This window comes from Syngnathus typhle, linkage group LG5, assembly GCF_033458585.1.
Source record: "Syngnathus typhle isolate RoL2023-S1 ecotype Sweden linkage group LG5, RoL_Styp_1.0, whole genome shotgun sequence".
Lineage (NCBI taxonomy): Eukaryota > Metazoa > Chordata > Actinopteri > Syngnathiformes > Syngnathidae > Syngnathus > Syngnathus typhle.
In genome coordinates this window covers 10,881,815-10,906,249 of record NC_083742.1, presented here as the reverse complement: position 1 = coordinate 10,906,249, position 24,435 = coordinate 10,881,815, and the positions used below count along the sequence as shown (strand labels likewise).

Here is a 24,435-nt window from a genome sequence, read left to right as displayed (position 1 = left end):
TTGGAACAATTCGAAGCAGCGTGAAGTAAGAGCGTGTACAAATGGTTCAATGCAAACCTTGTTCCCTTCCAGACCACGTTGGAGAGACGAGAGGTTGGGAAGGGGGTGGGGAGGGATATTGAAGAAAGGTTAGTCTGGATGAACAAGACTCTTTTCTCCCCCCCTAGACCCCCCCTCCACCCACCCCCCTCCCCACCCCTTGACCCTCCCATGTGACAAGTTGAGCCAACAAGTGCTCTATTCAGCAGGCAGCCAGAGGGAAATGACTGCTAGGCTGAGCGTTGCCTAATGAAAGTAGAGACTGGTTGTTATTAGCTTCATCCTCATTTGGAGTGCCAACGCTGGTCAGAATCTTTATAGAAAAATGCCCATTTTTTATTGTAATGCAACGTTTGTGCTAAAAAGAACCATGCTCTAGAAAAGGCAGGTTTTATCTCAGGATTTGCAGTTCTCCACGAGGAACTTGGAGTGTTTTTGTGAGATTAGGGTCATACGTAGCACAGTGTGCCAGTGTAATCCAACCATTTGTGTCGATTTCCCACATGTCCGTCAACTTACTGCCGTCAGACTGAGTGGGAGATGATGTCTCCAGTTGTTTACCGGCATTAAGTTTACTTTAGCCTGATTGTGGGTTACCAGTGTGACATTTGGACACGGTGATGCTGTTGTTTTTCTAGTTGGACTGAACAAACAGTTCTTTCCTTTGCTAAATGACTGTAATGGTCTTGGCATGCGTCTGCAAGGCTCTTTAAGTGTTCTTTGGTCCTGATCCAGATTGCATCAGAGGAACGGTCAGAGTATACGCATGCTGAGCATGAAGGCCTTTCACAAATGAAGGCCTATTCCTTTGATTAAACAATAGTACACTGGTGAAATGTTTTGTGGAGAAGCATAAATATTACCCTAGCCAGTGATCACCTCCTAAACGTTGTCTATTCTTTTTTTTTTTTTCTTCAATCAACAGTCAAATAAAGTTCCAGTGGTGCAGCATGCCCACCATGTTCACCCGCTGACACCCCTCATCACATACAGCAATGATCACTTCTCGCCTGGCACGCCACCGTCACACCTCTCTCCGGAAATACTTGACCCAAAGACAGGTAATTCATCATGAATGAAAGTAATGTAATTCATTGGTTAATTAGTAAGTAGTTATTGTTGGAATCCATTGTCAATTCTACTACCATGCGTAGTTTTTCCATGCATTAAATTCTGTTTGAGAATAATGTCTCACTTAGGCAACTAAAGTATGCTCTGCGCTCATTTTCAACGTTTTTTTTTTGTTTGTGACATGTATAGGTATTCCTCGGACACCTCACCCATCAGAACTGTCTCCATACTACCCCTTGTCTCCTGGTGCAGTTGGTTCTATTGCCCACCCGTTAGGCTGGCTTATGCCACAGTAAGTTTTTTACCACTCTAAAAAAACTAACAGAAACTTAAGTGCAATATTTATCTTGTGCTACAATGAATCATAAAAAGTGCTTTAGACTCTAAATACTTGTGATGAGTTATCGGTTACTCACAGAAAAATAGGAACAATTCTGAAATATTCTAGGAATCAAGGAATCATTTGCTATGGTGCTTTTCCACAAGCAGGGGATCTCAGTTGATGAGTAGGGGATTAGTTCTGCTAGGCTTGCTGTCAGCTGTGTGTGATCCACCTCACATTTCCCTCACTGATCCACCTCACATTTCCCTCACATTCTCCTATCTCCCAGGCAGGGCCAACACATGTACTCCATCCCTCCTGGAGGATTCCGTCACCCCTATCCAGCACTAGCTATGAATGCCTCCATGTCCAGGTGAGTGACCCAAGTTCAGCAACACTTCCACTTTCCCATCATTTGGTTGATGATTTAGGGTTTTGATAAACAATTGGTTCACAAACTATTTTTGGTTCTTGGTCAGTCTCAGCCTGGATCTGTAAGTCTTAGTTGTACTTTTCCTTGTGCCACGGAAACATCATTGGCTCAATATGACACATATTGCAGTTATCTTTATTTTTTTTACTCAAATTATCCCTCGCAATGGCTCCGAAGAAACTGAAAACTCCTACTATAGTAATATTAGAAACCTTAATTATATTTTTTTAATGTTTTATTTGTAACTGAACAACGACAAAATTAATAGGTGCGGCTGCTTTTTTTTTCACCGAGCACAGACGACTTTCTGCCACCAAATTACCCAATGATGCAACAGCCCTAAATATGGTAGACATGTATTGTGCTGGTTTCTGAAGAATATGTGGCCTCGGTCAAAGAAGCACTCATAGTGAGAAAACCATGGCTCAGTCATTATAAAAATAAAAAAAACCCGACTACGAGTTATTTTGTGCGGTATTGCAGTATTATACAGCATATCTTGGCACAGTATATAATTTACTTAAACAGTACATGAGTATACAATTCTTATTTTGTCAAATCGTGAATTTCACCAGATCTCTTCCAAACCACTGAATCAACCTCCATATTTAGGCTAAAGCTGACTCAGTCAGTATGCATTTTAAAGAAAAGCTGCTGATTCTGCATCCAACTAAGGAGGGAAACAAGGCTTCATTGTAGTGTCTGCCATGATACATGCAACTTTACTAAAAGACTTAAAACCGAGGAATTGTCCAATCTAACAGGCCCTCGTGATAGTTGGGTCATGGTGCTTAATTTCTCCCACAGAGATTCATTGTATAAAGCGTTGAGAAAAAGTGAAAGATACTTTAAAAAGGTGTTCTGTTCTTTGTGGAAGGTCGTTAAAAGAACACTCTCCCTGGTCTGGAACGTGGCAAGGAAAGTGGTTTCAGGTGTCATGGCCATGCTGTGACCATGGTAGCAAGCAGCACACTGCTTTCTCCGGCTATTGCTGAATAAAAGGGTCTTTTGAAAAAGTCTTTATTTGAACAAAAAAGCAACCATGTAACTGTATGATTGTCGTCTAGACAGACGTGAGTTTCAAAGTCGAGACGGTGCAATCTCTCAATGTGGAGTTCATGGACTTTTTTTGTTTTGTTTGACTCCCCTCCCCTTTTTGTCCCTAGCTTGGTGTCCAGTCGTTTCTCCCCTCACATGGTGACTCCTCCACAACACAGCCTCCACCAGACCGGCATTCCCCATCCTGCCATTGTGTCGCCGGCCATCAAGCAAGAGCCCAACAGTGACAACACCACGCCATCAATGCACGCGTAAGATGAACTAGCTTTCCGAATTGAAATCCTTTTGCTGTAGCAATCAACTTTAGTAACATCATCTCTCCAACCTCTCGGATCAGCAGGAAATCTCCCATCCCTCCCAAGAAAGAAGAGGACAAGAAGCCTCATATCAAAAAGCCTCTGAATGCTTTCATGTTGTATATGAAGGAGATGAGAGCCAAAGTAGTGGCAGAGTGCACTCTGAAGGAGAGTGCTGCCATCAACCAGATCCTCGGAAGACGGGTAAGTGGCCCACGACAGAGGTAGTATGTGTTTAATCTTTTGTCCGCTGGGATGTTTGACTAAACCTTTGAAGTCTGTATTTTCCTGTTTTTCTCCACAGTGGCATTCCCTGTCAAGAGAGGAACAAGCCAAATACTACGAGCTGGCTAGAAAAGAGCGGCAACTGCACTCCCAGCTCTACCCTGGATGGTCAGCACGAGATAACTACGTGAGTAGGACAATTTCATATGATCTCATTGTTTTTAATCAAAGTGGAGCCGTGCACATTAAACCCTTTTTTTTTTTTTTATCTGTGCAGGGAAAACGGAAAAAGAGGAAGAGGGACAATAAACCAGAGTCTAAACCAGAAGGTAATGAATCTCTCACTTATAGTTCCCTATGTAACAAAGCTCAAGTGCAATGAATACTCTGTATATACTTTTGTTTTGTCAATTTTCTTCTCTAACACTACCTTCTTCAATCTATACTTTGACAAGCAGCTTATGAGGTACAGTGCCAATAGTGGCAGGTACGTCTGCTGTTGTACAACAAATATAAGTTGCCTAAACTCTAAGGGCCCCTCTACATTTGAGTGTATCATGCTTTTTCAAACCATTCATGTGAACCCGTTGAGTATTTAACATTTTTCACTTTGCAAGGTGAACATTTCATTGCTTCCATCCCCACTGTTTTAATAATCACTCGTTGACTTCTGTCCCCGGCGGCATTGAGGGACGCTTTCAAGCCAGCGTCAGATCCATTATTCAAATGCTTCCATCTCTCCTTTGTGTTTGTCAGACTTCTCAATAAGAAGCAAGAAACAGTGCGTTCAGTACCTGCCTTCAGAGAAGATGTGCGACAGCCCGGCATCTTCCCACGGAAGCATGTTGGATTCACCGGCCACCCCCTCCGCAGCGCTGGCCTCCCCGGCCGCTCCTGCAGCCACTCACTCAGAGCAGGCCCAGCCGCTATCGCTCACCACCAAACCAGAGGGGCGCATGCACCACCACTTCTCTGTACTTGGAAAAGCTTCGGGAGGATCATCTTCCGCCTCCTCCTCCTCCTCCTCCTCTTCTTCCTCACAGCCGACCATTTCCATCCCAATCGGTACATCCGGTAGCCACTCGACTACACCCATTCTGACCCGGCCGATCCCCTACACATCTCTGCATCCATCCATGCTCTCACCCCCCTCGCCTTTCCATCAGGCAGCCCTTCACCCCCACCATGCCCTGTTCCAATCGCAGCCATTGTCCTTGGTTACCAAACCAACTGAATAAATCTGCAAAAACACATTTTCTACCATTTTTAAAGAGGAAGTCAACACCATTTTTGTAATAATGTTATGTGCAGCCCATCTACTCCAAACAGGATCTTCTTATCAATGTTTTGTTTGTGGAATATGAATTAAACAGGCAAAATCCACCTGTTTTGAGAGGAATAAAAACGGATGAATTTTGCTGCTTAACTCATATTCCACTAATACAATATAAATCAGAATGCCGTGTTCAGACGAGTGGGGGCATGTACATTATTGTGAAGAATTTTGGGGGGTTAACTTCCTCTTTAAGCTGTATATTGCTTCTCTTTAAGATAGGTAGTAAAGCAACCTTTTTTCTAAATAAAGAAAAGGAAGAAATATTGGTCAATATTTGACTGTCTCCTTTTCTAGATCCCTTAAAGAAATAAAATGTATTTTTTGTAAAGTTCACTGCAGAACCGCTTTCGTTTTGATGCATTTATCCAACAAACCTCTTGTATAAAAGAACCAATGTACATAGAGTTTCTTTATAAAAACAAAAATCGAACAAAAACACATATTCTTTGTAGCCAAAATCTGATTAATGTTAGCATTGTTTTGTTCTTGAGCTGGCCAATTATTTTGCAGCCCTGTTTTCAATTCACGTGTGTGCCCCTTCTTTGACATGTTAAATAAACATTTGAAATTGTTTCTTACAGAAAATGTTTCCTGTTTCTCATTTTAGTCGATGCGTTTCATAAAATTGATTTTAATACTGTGATCATGAATGATTAATACTCTCGTGACCACAATAAAAGCTTTATTTAGAAGTGTTTTATGAAACTCACACTTAAATTATGGTCTAGAACAATATTGTTTGTTTGAAACTGGAAATACAAATCCTGCTGAAGCTGCCACAAGGTTTAATGTTTAATAAAGCACAATTAGGCAAATCACATTGGATAATGAGAACCCGCACCAGGCTGACAAAAACCTAAGCCTGAAGTAAACACAAATAAAATAATAATGAACATCTGCTCATTCTCAACATATAGTGTCCCATATCAATGACAAAAAAGGAGGTCAACCCAGCACAGTGAAACCTGCCTGGGATCTCTTTTCCTCTTGCACTTTTACTGCATCTTTATTCACCATTTGGCAAGCAGCTTAGGCTTTAATTAATTCAGAGGTAATGGGTTGGAGCCCTTGGGACCTCATTAGGCATTTCAATTAGTGAAAAACACACAAGGTAGGATACAGTTTTTGGTGCCTTTGGAGATGAAGCGTTATGCCAGAGATGGGCCAATTATGTTGAAGTGTGGGGACTGACCTGGACAAACACTGATGCCCCCCCAACATCTTTGCTTAGATACATCAGTAACATCGAGCGGAGTACTTGATGGCTGGAAAATCGACCCAATAAATGTGTTGCCAATGAAAGCAGAGATTGTTATGATAAATACTACACCAAGCTTGTAAGTGGAGAACTGTGCAATCTAATGTGATCCAATAAGAGCATTGTAAAAGAATAGAATATACTATTACAAATATATTAATTGTCAAACTGCACAATATCATAATGAAAGTGTGTGAAATGTGTCAGTTTCCTACAAGAGTCACACATACACAAGAAAGACCTCTCAGAAAGCTTTACAATAATGACAATAATGAACATATTGCTAAATTAAAAGTTGAAATTAATAGTAAAAAATGTCAATTAAAACAGAACATTGTTCATTTAAACGTATATTTGATTAACACAGCTCTTGTATTAGATTAGATATGATATCAGTTACTACTGATAAAAAAAAAATCAAATCTTTGTTTAGTTATAAACAAATAGCAGCCATAAAAAAAAATCCAACATGTTTTTGCAATCTTTTATTCAAGGCCGAAACGTGATGCCACAGCAGCTGACCCTAAGCCTGTCACTCAAACCTCACAATGTGTCACTTAAATCATAGGTAACGAGTTTTCAAAACAGTCAGCAACTCATGTCTCCCCAAGGCCACACATGGAGTCGACTAAGCCGGAGGTACCCTTATTATGATATTATAAGAAGGAACTCAAAATATGCCGCTTATCTCAGACTGTTCATCATCTCAAAGGTAATAACATTGGCGAAAACAGCACAAGTGAAAGAAACTCAATATAAGAGCTGCATCAATGTAACTGCTTAATCTGGTCAGAAAGGTGTTTTGCAACATATTCACTGTAGCCGTTGTAGTTCGGAGCACTATTTGATACTAAAAGAACTGACAGACATTGTTTTTTTTTTAATTTAATGTGCAAGAAAAAATATGTGAACCCTATGAAATTCACACATATTTCTGCATAAATTGGTCATAAATTGATCTTCATCAAGTCAACACATCCCTTTTCAAATACCATGAGTTGATCTTTTACTGTGAGCATCTCTGTGCTTAGCTAGACTCGGCTTCTGCCTCTGTGGAGCTACGTATGGCTGGTAGTGAGCTTAAGAACCTTGTTAATGTATTATTCATACTGATTTGACCTCATAGATGGAAATGCTAATGTTTGTCAAGAATGAGAGGGATTATTGGACTTTTCAAATGTCAAATAGCACAATTAAGACATATTCATTGCAAGACCCAAGATCCCTGACACCATGCTGAGATGTAAAAGACCTTAAATTAACATTAGAAGATGGATCTTATCTCATTTCTTACTATTACTCTAGCATGCATGTATTTATAGGATGCCTTAAAGGTATTGAGTGGGAAACTTGAATAATTTTTCATGTTATCTTGTATCACTTGAATATGCCTAAAATATTATTTTATTTTTTAGCCCATACAGTGTGTGTCTCCTTCCATCAAATACTAACAGGAATATAAATTATTGAATAAAACAGTTATGCTGTGCAGATTGCTGTAGAAACAAGACAGGGAAATGCATCACAAGCAGTCATTTTTCATCATTCTCTGGCAATCTTTTGGCAATAGTGATTACATTCATCTTTTCGTTCTGAGGTTGTGGGTTTGAATCCGGGCTCTGACCTTCATCCAGGTACAATAGTTTTCTCCCACACTCCAAAAACATGCATGGTAGGTCAAGTGAAGATTCTAAATTGTCCATTCTAGGTGTGAATAGTTGTCTATGTGGGCTCTATTGTATGTTAGCGATCAATCCAGGGAGTACCCCACCACATCATTTTTCATTATGTGCATCCACTCTCCCTTGGTCTAGCAATGGGATGAATAAATGGCCTTCAGACTCATGACTCACCTGATCTCCTCCAGATGCTAGCTAGGCATGGGAAGACACTATCAATGTACTTGGAAGGCATTTTAGGGAGTGATTCTACATTCTTGCACATGCATTTCTGCTCCCCATAACATGCCATCCTCAAAGTAATGTCAGGAGGTAAAATGCAAGGATCTCTACATTTGAGGATAACTTATGTGGAAAATGAAGACGGAGACACATTTTGATGCAATCATTCTGGGAAAGGTAAGGAAAATTATTAAAAAAAAAAAAAAAACGCATGATGGTTATTTTTAAGGTTGTTTCTCGTTGAAACAACACACAGTGCCTGAAATTATTAGCCATCCACGCTTGTCTTTTTTTCCCACGAGGATTCATCATGTACAAATTTTCATTTTTGAAAAGGGCGCAAAACAGCAGTGGCGTCCTCGCGATACAGCACTGACATCTAGCGGGGAATTTAATATGATCATTTACATAACTTCTTCCTCCAGGCTCTTGATGTCAGTGACGAGCATTTCGTATGTAAGAGGAACATAGAAGAAGACTCTGATGCGTACACGGAAGAAAGAAGCAGACGTGCTTCTGACGCTGTCAAAGCTGAGGTGTCCACTTGTATTTCTCAACGCGGATTTTCACCTTAGCAGAAAGATTTGATCGACTGCTTAGATTCGTTAGCTTTCCATTGCTGACACGATGAGGTTTATTTTCTTGGCATGTGTTACAGTTGTGTTTTGCCCCAAGGTGATAGGTGAGTGGCGTTTTACATGTAAGCGTCGTTCTTATTAACATTGTATTGTGCTGTATCTTCCGCATTTGATGTGGAACTGTGTAGACCAGTGTCTTAGATGAATATCAATCAATAAACTCAAATTTATATTTGAACTGACGTTTAATTTCAAAAAGGTGTATTAAAACTGATACCCCTTCAATCTCCTACCGTAAGAAATCAATAGAACCATTAGCAGGACATTAGTGACGATAGGGTAAAAGGAACGGTATACATGACCTCATCTGTTCAATTGATTATGATGCGGAAAAACCGTGCCATTGATTTAATTGAAGCTAATCATATTGTATCAGACTGGCTTCAAAAGTATGGTGGATATTTCTTATCGTCGACACTTTCAGGGTTCGGAAACACCTTTATATTATTGAAGCGCTTGGAGACTGAATCAAGGAATACGTTATTTTATTGGCATGATCTATTTACAGAAATAAAATGATACGATTCCATGATGGCCTGAAATTCATGATTAGGTTCCTTGTTTGGTTTTGAAGGGCAATAATCATTGTATTCTTTTTTTGTAGGGGCCACAGCACTTTCTGATAAGGAGGAACATGACTCTGTTGTCAATCAAAAGGTCGGATCTGATCAGAAAGATCTGCCTCTTCAACCTGATGTTAATGCAACTGAAAAGAAGGCCCCGAAAGGCTTAGAGCCGCCTCAACCTCCTACACAGAAAGAGCCAAAGGACAAGGTTAAGGAGGTTTTGCCAGTGCAAGAACAGGTGCCCGAAGCAGTTAAAGAGAACGATTTGTCGAAAGAAGCTTCCAAGGGCAAAATAACTCCGGGGGCTCCAGAGACCCAAGAAAAGATCACAGAGGTCATAATATCAGCGGACCACAAAAAGGACGCAAAATCGGGAAATGAAACGGAGACGCATGCCAAACCTGTAAATTCAGGAGAGACCACAGCGAAGGCAAAACTTAAAGTAGAGCTTACACAGGAGGTAAAAACGGAAGGAGACGTGGGGTTAAAACCGGAAGACCCTGGAAACAAGGTGGAACTTGAAGGGGAGGCTGAACAGGAAGACAAGTCAGCAGAACACACAAAAGAAGAGAAACTAGGAAATCATGGAACGAAGGACGAATCAGAAGGAAATCCTGAAAAAGATAAATCAACAGAGAACACAGAAAAGGAAAAACCAGGAGAGCACGCAGAGGAGAATGAACGAGGAGAGCAGGCAAAGGAGACCAAGGAAGAAGTGGAGCCTGGAAAAGTCACATCGAAAGAAGAGCATGCAGAGGACAAATCAAATGCAAATCAGGGCAAGACGACACAAGTGGAAAAAGCTGACAGTGATGGAAAACCTGTAGATGAAGGTACAAATAAGAAAAAAGGAGGCAACCGTCAGTATGGGCGAAATGACGAGATAGAAAGTAGTCATTTCTTTGCATACCTCGTCTCGACGGCAGTGGTGGTTGCCGTGCTCTACATCGCTTACCACAACAAGCGTAAGGTACGTAAGTGGCCTTGGAGAATCTTTTTTTTCACACTTGGAAAACAAGCTACATTGGCATAAAAGCAACACATGGAAGTATTTATATTTCACACAATACAACAAAAATAAATTCCAACTTTCCCACCGGATACTCTCATCCAATACTAAAAAATGTTTTGCTTAAACCCCCCAGATAATTGCATTTGTTCTGGAAGGAAAGAGATCAAGATCTACCCGTCGACCAAAATCTACTGACTACCAAAAGTTGGAACAGCAGGTAAGGTGGTTGTTGTTGTTTTTTTTTAATTTGATTAAACAATTTTATTTTGTTTCTCCCTCTCTCAGTTGTAATCAGATGCTGTGGCCTTGAGACACTGAATGCACTGTTGGCTGGCGTAAGAGGAAGTGAGCATTTGAACGGACTTGACATTTTGGCTCATGAAGATGTTCTATTTTGTAAATGGATGCTTATTGCTTGACTATGCATATGATGACACTTGCCTTATTGACAGTGAAACATAGTGATAGTTGATGAAATATGCATGCGGTGTTTGCACCTTTGTCTTCTTTATTCCACTTTAATGATGAGAAACCAGACTCAGGATATTTCAGTAGCTTGTTTTTCCCATGCTATTGCTTTGTTTGTACAACTCTAATTGCACTTTGAACCAAATAATATGACTCCTTGTAAAAAAAATATGAAATATTTTATCACTTGTTAAATATGGTCCGGAGCTACCTTATTAAAATACCCATGTATTTGCATCCCTTCCCAAGAATTAAGATTCTTTGGTAGCGTTTTTATCATTTATAGCAGACTAGAAGCAGCAAGACTGATGAATGTTTGATCGTATGACAATGTCGTCAAATGCAAGTTTATGCGCTGCATCTTTCTTATATTCATACATTCAAACATTGAAATTTGTAATGAGAGAGGACAGAAGCAAGGTAACTCCCATAAAATCCTGTGAATAACAAACATCTTGTATAAGATATGGTCCTCCTATTGACTGATTTCCTTTTATTCTCAGATTGAATATAAGTTAGTAAAGATTCAAAACATCCCAATAATGCGTGAATACATTTAAATCCAGATTGAAACATATGCTATCCCATACTTATGACTAAAGTTTTTTTAAAATCATGTCATAAAACCTGCAGCCTTGGTCATTTTTGCAATAATATTGCAAAATGATGTCCTCAAAAACCTTACACTCATCTTTGCTTTGTTGAAAGTGCTTTTAATTGCAGTCTGTGAAGAATATTGAATTGACTTGCGTCGCTGTGAATCTGTGATTTTCCAACCCCTTGGCATTGTCGAAGTACTGAAGTGTCTAATCAATGTGATTTTTTTTTTGGATCCTTTTTAATCCTCCTGTATGAATACCACTATCCTTTTTTTTGCCACACTAATACATTTGTAATGAGAGGGGAAGGCAAAATAGCTCATTCCTGAAAATGCTTGATTTTGGTTCTGTATTGGATGATGTTTGAAGACTATCCTGTTGTAAATGAAACTGCATTTCTCCCATTTGCTGCCTTCAGTGAAAATTTAACCGATTTCTTTTTGAAAGCAAACTGACCAACAAATGCATTGCTTAAAAGGTGGTAGAACTTTGGGGGAGAATGAATGATGGAGTAAATAATGTAGAAAATGTTTCAGTGTATTTTATTGAGCTTGACATTGTATTCTAGGAACACCCTTTCCAAATGGCAGTAGTCATAATTTATGAAGGAAAAGTCTATCTGGTTGTGTATGGCCATACTTTTTAATGTATCTGGCTAAAATGTTTGGAACACACTGTTGTCAAAAATAAAGGGTTTTATGATCTTTAAAGTTGTGATGGAGTTTTTCCCCGTTAGCCCCACATCACGGACCTAGCGATGGAAAGCATAATAAAGTAGGTTGTGGTTATGTCTGAAGTTGAAATGAGAAAAATGATAAAGTAGGTCGTGGTTATTTCTGCCTGAAGTTGATATGAGAACAATGCACAACCAGCTGAAAATTTCTGCATAAACCACGGTGCATAATGCAGCATGTTAAATTCTTCAGAATGTTACATTTGATCAAAACCAAGCAGTTTAAAAGCACGTTTTAATGCAGTTTGCAAAAGTAGACACAGTTCATAATAAGAAAAGTACACGAGAAGCAGCAGGCTGTCAGAGTGGCATCATATTTCGGGCCTCCTCTTCATACACATCAGGTATCTCTCCCATGGACGATGATACCATCCGGACAGACGTGCACCCACGAAGCTCCTCTTCATAGTGAATTAATTGCTTCCAGAAACCATTATTGGGCCTCGCCATGGGCCGACAGGTCTTGAGCCAAGCGTGTGCCTCCAGCAGAGTCACACCGCGGTGCTTGACTAGAAAAGCCATGCAGAATGCAGCTGAGCGGCTCACCCCGGCGTTGCAGTGCACCAATGTGCGACCACCACTCTGTGCGACGTGCTGTATTTTATCTGCCACCTCGTCGAAGTGGTCGCCGAGTCGTGTGGACGGTGTGTCAGACAAGGGAATGTGGACGTACTCCACACCGTGAAAAGCTCCACTGATGCTTTTGGTCTCTGTGACGTTTATGATGCACGTTATTTTGTTCGCACTCACCAGAGAGGCGCGACTCGCCGCTCTGCCGTTACTCACGTAAAGATGTTCAGTGACTCGACACAGGCCAGAAAGACCCGTAGCGACCGGCGGATGCATCAAACTATCAGTAAAACTCCATAAATTTGACCAAATCCTATGTCAACCAGTCAAAACATGCCCGAGAAAAGCTATGGCATATTACTTCCGGTGTTACTTGTCAAGTTGCTCCCATGTTATTTTGCCCCCTCCCCCGTCTCGAGTTACGACTGTTATTGTAAGGCGAGTTGCGCAGTTTTGTGTTTCGCGACTGCAGATTCGTCACAGCGACATGAAACTTCCCTGATTCCAAAACTGTCCAAATTCTCAATAAAAACGCTGAACGAAACGTCTCGTTTGCATTTCCGACTGGCTGCAAAAAATAGCAAACTTAAAAAAAAAAAAAAAAATAGAAAAGTCATCAATGGGATTTGAACAGGTGACGCAAAGAAATAAGAATTGTTCTCTAAGCAGAGCCTTAAACGCTGTGCTATAGTGACAAAGAGCAAATATTACAGATAATGTTCAATATAGCCAACAACACTAAATTACCCGGCGAGGCTATGCGTTGATCTGAATGTTACCATTACCTGATGTTTGGATGCTTTAAGGTAGCAAGTTCTAACAGAGAAGAGTGGGCATGGAGATTTATTTTTTTATTTTTAACACCCATATAGGTTTTATGTAATTTAGACTGCTTAATACATTACTATCATTGTTTTTAAATCACAGATGCAAATAAACTTGTCTTGATTTTTTTTTGCGCGTAACCCAAATCTACCCTCGTTATTTCTCAAACACATTATTATTATTATTAATAATATATAAATATAATAAAAATAAAAATATAATATAATGTGCTATTTAGTAATACATTTAGTTATGCTGTATTCATAAATTAGAGATTAGGATCAGCAACAGGTGTATTTTTTTTCTTAAAACTTCATAGCTATAAAATCACAAAGCATAATAAAGCCCACATTGTGCAAGCTATTATCATTCGAACTTGAATTTCTTTTGTGGTTACAATGAAGTTTAGAGTATAATGTTTTTTAAATGTACAATGTATATGTAAATCAAAAGCATTGTCTGATTTCCATTGGTTAATTTTCACAATATTTCCCATTTATTATTACTTTTGTCATACTTTTGTGACCACTGTGGGTTTTACTTTCATTAACAGAGGAATACCAACAATTTTTGTCCATGGGCGTATGTTTGAAAATATCCAAATTAACGGCGTCACAAATGTCTGCTTATACTCCTGCACAATGGTACCGAGAATAGTAGTGTTTCTTGTTCGAGGTGGTGGCTGGGGGTGTTGATACCCGCAGGCAGTCCTCGGTTGCCCAGGAAACAGATGGCGGATGAAGGGCGGACATACAAAAGAGCACAAACCTGTAGCAGCAGCTGGGGAGCGGCTCCACTGACTTATTCATGTCGACGCAGCCTCTCTCAGCCAAGACGGTCTTTTGTTTCGGGACTTATCCACATTATCCAGTGCTCCTAACTAGGTTGTGCGCAGCTGCTCCCGGCACTCCCACTTGAGCTTGCAGCAGCTCTGCAGCTGAACACTATGTAGGAGCGACCATCTCGCTCTTTTACTGCAGGGAACAACATGGTGCGTGTTTGTCATATTGGCTGCTTTAGTGAGAGATCTAATACAATCACGCCGACGTTGTGGGAGATGTGCAACCTGCAGATGACTGGTAAGTAAAAGATCCATGCTATATGGGGATGTATTTGTAAACGTATTTTATTTATAGCATCCTACTGCGTGCAGCTCAGTTTCTCATTCCTTAAACATATATAACAACAGCATCAATCATTGCTGTGACAGAGAAGTCAGTATGATTATACTGTTGTGCTTATAGGGCATAATCATAATTGTTCTCAATATACAGTGATTTGTTTATGTTTTATCATAACAGCATTTCCCTCATGTAAGCGGCTGCATGCACAAACTGACTCCGGGGCTTTTCTTTATTGCCAAATTAAGTGACCTAAATTCAACACTAAGCTTTGCCTGCAGCTTCCTGAAAAAAGGTTGCTGCATGATGTTGAGGGGAAAATCCTAATTCAAATTCTATTTTGTATTCAAATGCTATTGCTGTTGTATGCTTATGATTTTTAGGAAGTAGGGTGCTGGGATTTACCGGATTCAACCTCAAGGACTGACATCAATTCAGGCCACTGCAACAGCAGCTGGACAGGTTATGTGCTCAAGACTATATTTTCTAATTACACCCAAGAGAGGGGCTCGTTTGATATTGTGCAATATTTGTTTATTCAAATCAATGTGAAATATTTGGTGTGTATATGTAGTTTCATTAATTTATGGATTGACATCATCAAGGAGTGGCTTGAGAGGACTGCAGTTTCTTTGTAGCTTTTTGTACAGATGCGTGTTGTGTGTCCCTGTCAGTTACATGGATAGACAGCAGTTTTGGTCTCACTTTGGACACATCGTGCTGAGGACATCGCTTCAATGACTTGCCTTGGGCTGCCTCAATGACGGTAAATAATACCTCTGCATATTTAAATTGAGAGAATTTTAATTCCCAACTCACTTATTATACATTTACTTTGTATTTGCATATACTGTAGATTGGAACAGCAGCGATGGGTTGCCATATGATGTCTATTATGGTGAGAAGTTCACAAACACAATTCATAGTTTGGTCAAACTTATAACCTCACCTAATGAATACATTCTTATTGGTTCGAGAGACGTTTGACTTAGTGTCATGTATTTTCTCCTGCAGTGGGATACTGGACCACCGAGTCCCTGCTACCCTGGACGGATCAACTTCCAATGCTTTTGTGTGTCACTGAACAATGCATTTGAGTGATCAGATTTCTTCCTTTCTATCTGTTAGAAAGAGAAATAGATCCAGTTTTCAGCATAGAGGTGGTGTCATGTGACAATACTCAGTCCTTTCTCTTTCAGTGACGCACATAAATCCTAAACTAGCTTTATCAGCCATTTTTTTGCACATGCAAAAGCCACTGTGGCTGCCAAGACTTTTATTTTCTGCTGTATGCACTGACATCCCCTTGTTGTCTTGGTTACTTCCCCGATTAGTTGCTCTCTTTCTCCTGGAAGACATTGAAATTCACCAGAAGTCATTCAACGAATAGTTTACACTATTGTTCTTGTCGATCAAAATACCACCCCACATATTTTCGCCTAAGAAAATCCCCCACTTTCAAAATGTGTTTGATAATCTTAGCCAGCTTTGTGCATTTCTTTATGTCCTACTTATCATAGATAGTGCAATGTGGCCATTTCACTTAAGCGTGAATCTGCGTGAACGCACGTCTGTATGCATGTGCAATATTTCTGTATCTTTGCGTGTCCGTGTGCATGTTTACAAGTTCTATTCTACAGAATGCACCAGACCCCGGACAAAATATTCAGAAATAATTATTTGGCATTTTGCCCTCACTACTAACCAAACTATAGTAATAACCTAAATCTAAACATCTGGAGGATACTTGTGAATAATCACAAGAATGCTGCCAAAAGACTGACTTGTGTCTGATTCCTAAGCAAAAGTCAGCATATGCTAATAATAACGCCAACACATTTTTACAGAGGTCTGGATTATACTAACCTTATCTCCCTAACAAGACTAATTTCTGCTAACAGTGTGATGACTACTAACCTCTCCGCTCAGTGCTATTGGCTGGCCTCTCACTCAGTGACTAACCCTCTGCTTTGTGGCCGCAAACACACAAGAACCCTCTCCTCTCTCTTGATCCTGCAACCCCTCTTCTACAAAAACTATTCCGGCTGATCGTGACAGAAGGACATCAAATATAAACATGAGCTGAGTGCATCAAGAAGGGTTTCAAGATTTGGGGAGGAAATAGCATGAGCCAGAAGCAAGAAAGTGGCTTATCAAACCTGGCTTGACCACAAAGTCCACCAAAAGTTTGTGATGGATTGTGTCACACTTGAGGCCGAAGTCAGAGAATCACAAGTGTGTGTGACTTTGTGTGCACGGTGTGGTCAAGCTTTGCAGGTGAGTGCCTTAATTGTTGTCACCAAGGGCAACGTTACTAACTCCCTCTGATACTAACAATGGCACCGTTGCCAAGTACTAACATCTCTGCTCTGCATATCTTTTTATTCTTCTCACATTTTCCCAAAAAAAAAATCTTTCTGTCCTTGTTGATTAACAGACGAAAGCATGGCCTGTGTTAACAAGAATTATGTTTGAAATCTTAATGACAACTCATCATTTGTGTATGGAACACAACAGTTTTCCACAAGCTACTAACATTCTTGGAAATACAACAAATACTAACCAGAAAGCTTTAAATAACTAACAAACTAACATACTAATTAACTAACAAAGACACTGACTAACCTTTGAGCTTGATACCTGAATCGCTCATCATGCGTCCATGTAATAGAAATTGCGTCACATACTGAGCGTGCTAACAAGGTTGAACGTAACCTACTTAAGTCGGATGCGAGCGCAGATGAGTGAGTGGGTGGGTGGGCACATATGGAGGATACTTAGTCTGTCTCCCTGATTTTCCATCCTAAGGAATATTTTTAGTGCAGTAATTAAGAGCGAGAATATGATGCAAAATGTTGTCACGACTATCTCTTATGACAATGGCTCATTTATTTGGGCTGAGAATCAAAGCGGTTGGCTCTGTTCTGTACCTTAAATGCCATCCAATCATCATTCTTCAACAACTCTTACAGAAAAATATAAAAATCATGTTCTCATCGCATGATGTCTTAGTGAATGTAGTTAGAGATTCCAAGCATAGTTCTACTGTCCCTGTACAAACATTTGAAGGTGACCACTGTAAACCTTCTAAAAATATTTACATGTGCACAATGATATCACCAAGCAATCATGTGGTCTGACATGATGTAAATTATGCTAATACACCTTTGGACTCAGATTAGTTGCATTACGTAATAAACAGATTTACTGTTTGTGGCATTGTGTTATATGGCTTGTGAAAAGCTCACACTTCAAGTTATGATGTACTCAGAGACAAAAGAACCACCATTTGTGAAACCATACACAAAAAAGCATACATCACAAAGGCACTCCACCAAGGTCTGGAAAAGGGCATCCATTTAGTCAATCATTTTTCATGTACTGCTTGTGAAGGCCCACCTGTGTCCATTTAGTACATTGTTTTTCTCGTCTTTCATTTTATTTTATTTTTCCCCCAACATATAAATTAAATTCTGTTAATAAAGAAACACTATGCACGTCAAAATACTCAAAATGAAAAATACCTGAATGAGATGTGAAACTTTTTCTTCTCTGTGCAGTTTGGGGCTCATACAGCCAAGAAGTGTAACTTCAGGTCACGCCAGGAGTGATTTAAAATACTGTTTTCAATGGGCCCTGTCAGCCTCGGACCCTTGAATCGTCATCACCTTTCTCCCCCTTATGGAGGGGCGCCCCTGCTATGTGTTCAGTGTAGTCGATTGGGTATTTTGTTTGGAGTGCAAAGTCGTGGAGCACCATTATCCTAAATGACACATTTAGTTGCATGATTGCTGTAATCGTACTGAAGCATGATTACTGCACATGATCTCTGCTCATTCATAACAGATGATTCCATTCTAAAACAATGCAGTACACACTTGGCTGCCATGTACCAGAAGGGGGCAGCCTCAACAAATTTGAGGAGGCCTGTGGGTGCTTCTGCTAGAATGCATATCACAATGAAGGCAAATTAAAGCATAATGATATCTTCCTCCTCAAATGACATACTTAAAATCCCTTTCAGCATACAACAAATACTACATACAGGAGCGTATAAATCGTATCTCACTTATTTATGTATAAAAAAAAACAATCCCACTGACAAGTTTCAGGTACTTCCACGGAGGTGCTGATCCAACTCTTGATTGTTTGTCTTAGTGGAAGTCTCTCTTGCAATGCGCAAGATGCTATCGTCCTGAAAACCAGTTTGCAACTCAACTGATCTAATGTCAGAATATTTTCTTCCGCCATTCATTGACCCCGGCACCAGCTTTGCTTGGTTTCTTCACTTTGAGCTCTACTCCCCCACTCCTAAAATGTGAGTTGGATGCGAACCAGATGACAGAGTTTTCCACAGGTATGGGTAGCGGGGCCCGGGGTCTTCATGGGTCATCCATAATTCACGGCAGCGCTGCGAGCACAGTCCTAACACACACAATACCCCTCAAAGAATACTCGGGCTCCACTTAAAGTCTTAAATATCACACGCACTCTAGTTCAAAGGGAGGTAGTCTGGCATGAAAAGCATTAATCGACTTAATGATGTTTTCAGTTAAATGGTTGAACATTTGCCAGTCTATGAAAACAGTATGTGTATGAGTATGTGGACTAAAATAGAGGCAAAGGGAGAACTATAGCTGTAGATGTCTCAAAATGTGTGCTAAATGTTTGCAGAAAAGTATGAGTGGCACTGTAAGAGGTGCTGTGCTGCCCTGCAGTTCATGATAGTACATTCATTCAAAACTCAAGTAGTTTTATTTATAGGTAAGTAGTTTTTATTTATAGGATAAGTGATAAAGAAAGAAATGGATGAATGAATGATTTTTTTTTTTCATCCAATAGTGACTACTAAACTGCTCCCTTTGCCCCAAAATGTAAATGGTAATCTAACATAACTAACAATCTCCACAATCAAGAAAGTAAAAAAAAATGGCAAGTAACAAAATGAAAAACAAATGCTTAACAAGCATTGCATTTTCATAATTGCACATAGTCATATGCATTATAAAGCCAGTTCCAGATTTCAGAGATTCTGTCTATTATTGTGGGCCCCAAACGCACAGTATAGAAGATCATGAGTTGCAGTTGAGAACATCACAGTTAGGGTGAGGGGTTGCCGGTCTTGAAATGTACAATGGGGTCTTTAAGAGAGAGGCAGGGGGAGTCTGAGAAAATGGCTTGCAGACTTTAAAACATTTGAAGAGGAAGAAAATGGCTACGAAAAAAACCAGCAATGAAAAGCGCCATCTGTGTCCCAAAGCCGCTGCAGGTTCCCGAGACCAACAAATCTTCCAGAGGATGACATGGCTCAGAGTTTGCTGAACCACAGAACCTAATATGGTTTCAGTAATTGGGAAAACTTAAAAGCACATTTTTTTTCTGATAAATGTTCATGCAAAATTGCTTGCATACATCTCCACTTTCTTCAAGCCCACTTATTGCCTCTAAACCTTTTCAAATTCATATTAGCCAGGATGTTCTTGGTCAAACCATCTTCTCCCACGCACACCGAGCTCCGTTAATAACGCAAAAACTGAGCTCTGACTTCATATCACAACAGCATCCAGAATGTCTTTCTCTCCCCTTCTTGCAGCCAACATTCAGTCCAGATAAGTGAACAGTCAAAAAAAAAAAAGCCAATCTGTCCTACGAGCTTCTGAATGATGGACAGTAATTAAAAGTTAGCTAATAACCTCTTCACACCTGACATTTCAACAGGGAGGTCCTGGACACCATTATCTACATATAGATTAAACAGCGTAATTGGCAGGAAGATAGGGTTAGGAGGATCGCGAAAGGAAAAGAAGAAAAAAACGTCCCATTGCCGATCCATTAAGCAGAATATCTGAGTGACACTCTGATTTTGCTCTACTTGCTAATGCGACAGGAATTGAGCTGAACTAAAATGCTAAATGAATGAAGCCTATCTTGGTGTGGTTATTACCGGGGCAAACATCGGCCATGGAAAATAGCTTTAATTTCATAATAATTGCTAGATGGACGTGACTCGTTAGAGACACAGTGTGAGAGTGGAAAAAGAGGGAGGGGGAAGGAAGGCAAGACATTTGAGGATAAAGAACAGGAAAAGGGCTTTGCATGTATTCTGTCAGCTGAGCAGACAGTGATGGAGGGCTGTGTTAGAAGACTCATGAAGATGAATTTATATGTATACATTTTTAAAGTAGTCTCCTTCTTTGATTTCAAAATGTGTGACTTCACTGGGTACAGTCTATGTGCTACACATATGCTTTTGCAATGTTCATTGACAGATTAATTCCGATTTATGATTTCCATACTAAAGCATTACTGAATTATTTGGTGAGGCGCATATGGATGAACAACCTTCTGAACAACGAAGAGATAAAACTAAATGACATGATAGGAGGAGATCATTATCGAGAGGAAAAGGAAGAGCTCATGATCCAAAACATACCACATCATGTGTCAAATAGTGGATGTGCATGGCCAATAATGGAACAGACTCACTGTTGTTTACAACTGCCAATGATTGTAATCAAATTTAAAAAATGACCGCTTTATTTAATCCCTGTATTATGAGTCTTTGTGAAGTCCCTACTTATGACTTTACCTTCTTTTATCAGATGTTTTAAAACGTTTCTGATCTTAATAGGTAATTATAAAGCAGACTGGCTCTTTGCCTGCTTTCTTCAGTTTTCCTTTCTACTGTTATGCACCCGTTATTCATTGACAAGACAGATTATAGGCAGGGATACATTACATCATGCTGATCAAGAAAATGTGGCGCTCATGTGCGTTGCACATAAAAAAGATGACATGCAGATGTAGTGTACAAAAGAACACGTTCAAAGCATACTATATTCTCTTTCATCTAAAAAGAATAATTTCTTTTTCTCTCTGACAATGCTGAAACATACTACAATAATTCATCACAGCTGACTTTGCGACGTTTGACATCCACGCAGAAAACTTTGGGGCACATTCCCACTTATTGAGAAATATGACATGTTCACATATTTACCACTAGATGTCCCTCTTGCGTTAGTCACAATGTGGACCTGAACTACAATATGTATATGACCATAACTTGACTCTCCAGGCCTTAAATACATCCATCATGACCGGAAGTGTCAGTCTCTTCAAAAACAAGCAACAATTCTTGCCCTCTCCTTTATCTCTTTGTCCCTCTCTCTCCCTTGCTCTCTTTCTCCTGTTCTTCTTTCATGTTTACTTTCATTGGAAAGGATCATTTTACTGTTTGTACAAGGGGGATTGGTGCTGTTAACAGGTGTAGGGTAAGGAGATCCCTCCAAGCAGCCAAGACATTGAGAGGGTCACACCCCTCCTATCCTCAAGCCTTGCATTCACGCCAGCCGTCCTCCTCTGATGGATTGCACCGCCATTCATCTACATTATGTCACTGGCAATGAGCTATCACTTCAATCTGGCCCAAACCATGCACTGGGTTTGTTTCTGTTGACACTTCTTAAGCACTCACTTCTCCACCTGATTACTGTCTCTGCCTGTGGGACTGACAAGGCCTGCTCATGACGTGTGTGTGTGTGTGTGTATACTGTAAACCTGTTTTGTGTTGCTTTAGCTGTTTAAAAGGCTTCAAACAACAACCCAGATGTGCTCATTTCAACCACTTAAGATGGAGGAAGGCAAATAGTCATACCGCTATCGTGAAATGACTTTTTATGAATGGAATGTACTTCAGATTAGCTATGTATGGTACAGATTAAGAAATCTATAGACTGATTTTAATAGACTGCAGTCATCTAACGTTTCATCTTTCCGCTCCAGCTTTCTTGCAGCGTTTTGTAATCCTTCAGTTTTTCTCAAATTCTTCGCGAATTCCTATCGGCTGTTTGACAGATGTCTTATGGTCTCGTTTTCTTCAAACTGTACTTGGAATATTCTATACTCGTATGATTTTTGCTAAATGACTTGACAAGTACGTTAGTTACACAAAAGGACACGTACACATAATGACTGCTTTTACAATAGTTCTTTTGTCCTAATTGCATGGCTAAAAACAGCGCTCGCACTTTTTGATGCAGGAAAAGATAAACATAACACAAGAAGGAAATGAGGGAAGAAAAAGGGAAGCGGGCGCTGATTTGTGATTTGCTGTTTAATGAGCCCATTTAACATGTTACTAGCTTGTTACTTTTCATAAACAACCTCATAACTTGTTCACATTCAGTACCCGGAGAAACAGGCTATGGGTTTGTGAAAAATCCGTTATCATGCCTCCCGGTCACACAAATGATTTAAAGATGCGAGTCAAATATGGAATTGATGAAGCATTGATTGAAATTGTGCATTACCTAACGTGGAATCTATTCTTCCAGTCACTTTCAAATGCTTGAATTGCACAATAGCCATGCCTGACAGCAGGTTCAGTAGAATTATAAAAGAAATTCCTTTCTCAACATTTGCATCATTCCTTTCATGTCTAGACATTAGAAATATATATTTTTAAAGAAATTCATTTCACGGGCTAGCGTGTCATCTCCTGAGAGTGCCATTTGACTGAAGTCCCTGCTGTAGCTGCTACAAAGCTTCCACATTGGTCCATATTCATGAAGGTGTAGCGATTACTGACATATTTTCTTATGGGAACAAATCACCAGTAGGTTGTGAAGAATCCGTCGTGTCGATAGCGTCTCGGGAGCTTTGTTAGATTCTGCTGATCTGAGGCCAGTCTTTGTATTGTCTGTCATCTGGGGAAGTTCCCATGGACGGGACACATTCCAGCCCCCCTCCTTTGTGAAAGTCACTCCTGATAGTGAATGGGAAAAAGGCAGACAGTGACTGGAGGTGTTTTTTTTCTGCCAAATAAGAAGTAATAAAAGTTCAAGCAAAAAAAAAAAAAATTAGATGAAGATCATGGGTCAAACAGTATGATGATGTCCAAGTTACTCCCATGTCAACACATTTTTTCCATAAGAAATAATAAACAGACAAATTATTCAGATACTGATAACTTTATTGTTGGAATAAGTGTGTCTGTCAGCAGGCAGCAGAAGAATTTATGTTGAGTTTGTGTTTGCTTTGTCATTGTGTACTGTTTAAATAATTCTATTTAGCTTTTGCTTAGTATTCAATGAATTATTTGACGACTGAGATGTTGCAAAATGTTTTTGATTTGCTGACGTCTTGAATGATGATAGTTGTAATTACAGGTTTAGTTAGTCTTTCAAGGCACTTGTTCACTGGAAATCTTGTTTAGAACTCAAATTTGTACACCTTGTACATACGATATTTTGAAGAAACACTAAAAGCATAGCAAAATCATTTTCAGTTTTAGTTACAAATTTGTGTGTGTTGGTGAGGAGAATACTACCTTGACTTAAATGGTTTGTGATCAGTGTAGGCAATTGAAATTATTTTCTGCCGATGCATCTTGACGATAGGCGCGACAATGTTTATCCTGACAATTTTGTCTTTTTACCCTTGGGAGAATTTTCTTTTTTTTAGCTCAGTCTTTCCACTGAAAGATGACATTGAACATGTGCCAGACTGCACACACACACATAGAAGTGAAGGTTAGCAACAAGTCAATAAGTGAAAACAAAGCAAAACAGGGAAGGTTATGAAGGTGTTGTTTGAATGCAGATGGTTACATACACGTCTGTCTATGCGCTTTAATGTGCTTGCCTACCCGAGTCTTCTGTAGTCTAGTACAAGGTCCAGGTATTCCTCCTCTACCTCATTAGTGCGGATTTACACCGCAGCGAGGTGAAAGCAGGCAAGGTGGACCTCCCACTCCCCTCTACCATTCCCATACTCATACATACACTGGCCTGGACTCCCCCCTTTCCTCTTTTTCTTTCTCCCTTGCTCTGTCGTGCTCCTTATTTGCCTGCCGTGCGCGCACAGACAATGGGGCCCTGGAGAATACCAGCTTGTGCTGAATTATTCAAATCAGCAGTGGCAGCAAGCTAGAGAGCAAAGGAGAGGGACGAGAGGTAGAGG

The 24,435-nt window shown here is 39.9% G+C and overlaps 3 protein-coding genes and 1 long non-coding RNA gene across 5 annotated transcripts in view; 3 read left to right on the top strand and 1 right to left on the bottom strand.

Annotated features, from left to right (window-relative positions):
* tcf7l1b (transcription factor 7 like 1b) overlaps positions 1 to 5,366 on the top strand; it is a 30,581-nt gene extending 25,215 nt beyond the window's left edge. The window contains exons 5-12 of one of the 2 annotated variants that reach the window (XM_061278520.1): positions 965 to 1,100; positions 1,300 to 1,402; positions 1,722 to 1,805; positions 3,032 to 3,175; positions 3,262 to 3,424; positions 3,525 to 3,632; positions 3,723 to 3,774; positions 4,202 to 5,366. In XM_061278520.1, the coding sequence (XP_061134504.1) occupies positions 965 to 1,100; positions 1,300 to 1,402; positions 1,722 to 1,805; positions 3,032 to 3,175; positions 3,262 to 3,424; positions 3,525 to 3,632; positions 3,723 to 3,774; positions 4,202 to 4,683 (1,272 nt within the window). In that variant the 3' untranslated portion in view covers positions 4,684 to 5,366. The remainder of the gene's footprint in view (positions 1 to 964; positions 1,101 to 1,299; positions 1,403 to 1,721; positions 1,806 to 3,031; positions 3,176 to 3,261; positions 3,425 to 3,524; positions 3,633 to 3,722; positions 3,775 to 4,201) is intronic. The other variant, XM_061278521.1, reaches the window with a different exon arrangement.
* A 3,038-nt stretch (positions 5,367 to 8,404) lies between these two features.
* tgoln2 (trans-golgi network protein 2) lies at positions 8,405 to 11,933 on the top strand. Its single transcript, XM_061278617.1, has 4 exons — positions 8,405 to 8,622; positions 9,183 to 10,114; positions 10,290 to 10,373; positions 10,442 to 11,933. Exons 1-4 carry the CDS (start codon positions 8,568 to 8,570, stop codon positions 10,445 to 10,447), a joined length of 1,077 nt encoding a protein of 358 aa, XP_061134601.1. The 5' UTR covers positions 8,405 to 8,567; the 3' UTR covers positions 10,448 to 11,933.
* Positions 11,934 to 12,174: 241 nt separating this feature from the next.
* On the bottom strand, positions 12,175 to 12,949 carry LOC133154145 (dual specificity protein phosphatase 18-like). Its single transcript, XM_061278618.1, has one exon. It carries the CDS (start codon positions 12,800 to 12,802, stop codon positions 12,257 to 12,259), a length of 546 nt encoding a protein of 181 aa, XP_061134602.1. The 5' UTR covers positions 12,803 to 12,949; the 3' UTR covers positions 12,175 to 12,256.
* A 1,106-nt stretch (positions 12,950 to 14,055) lies between these two features.
* Positions 14,056 to 15,847, top strand: LOC133154769 (uncharacterized). Its single transcript, XR_009714528.1, has 4 exons — positions 14,056 to 14,430; positions 14,856 to 15,238; positions 15,329 to 15,370; positions 15,487 to 15,847. It is a non-coding gene; the product is annotated as an uncharacterized LOC133154769 (long non-coding RNA).
* Positions 15,848 to 24,435: the final 8,588 nt, after the last annotated feature.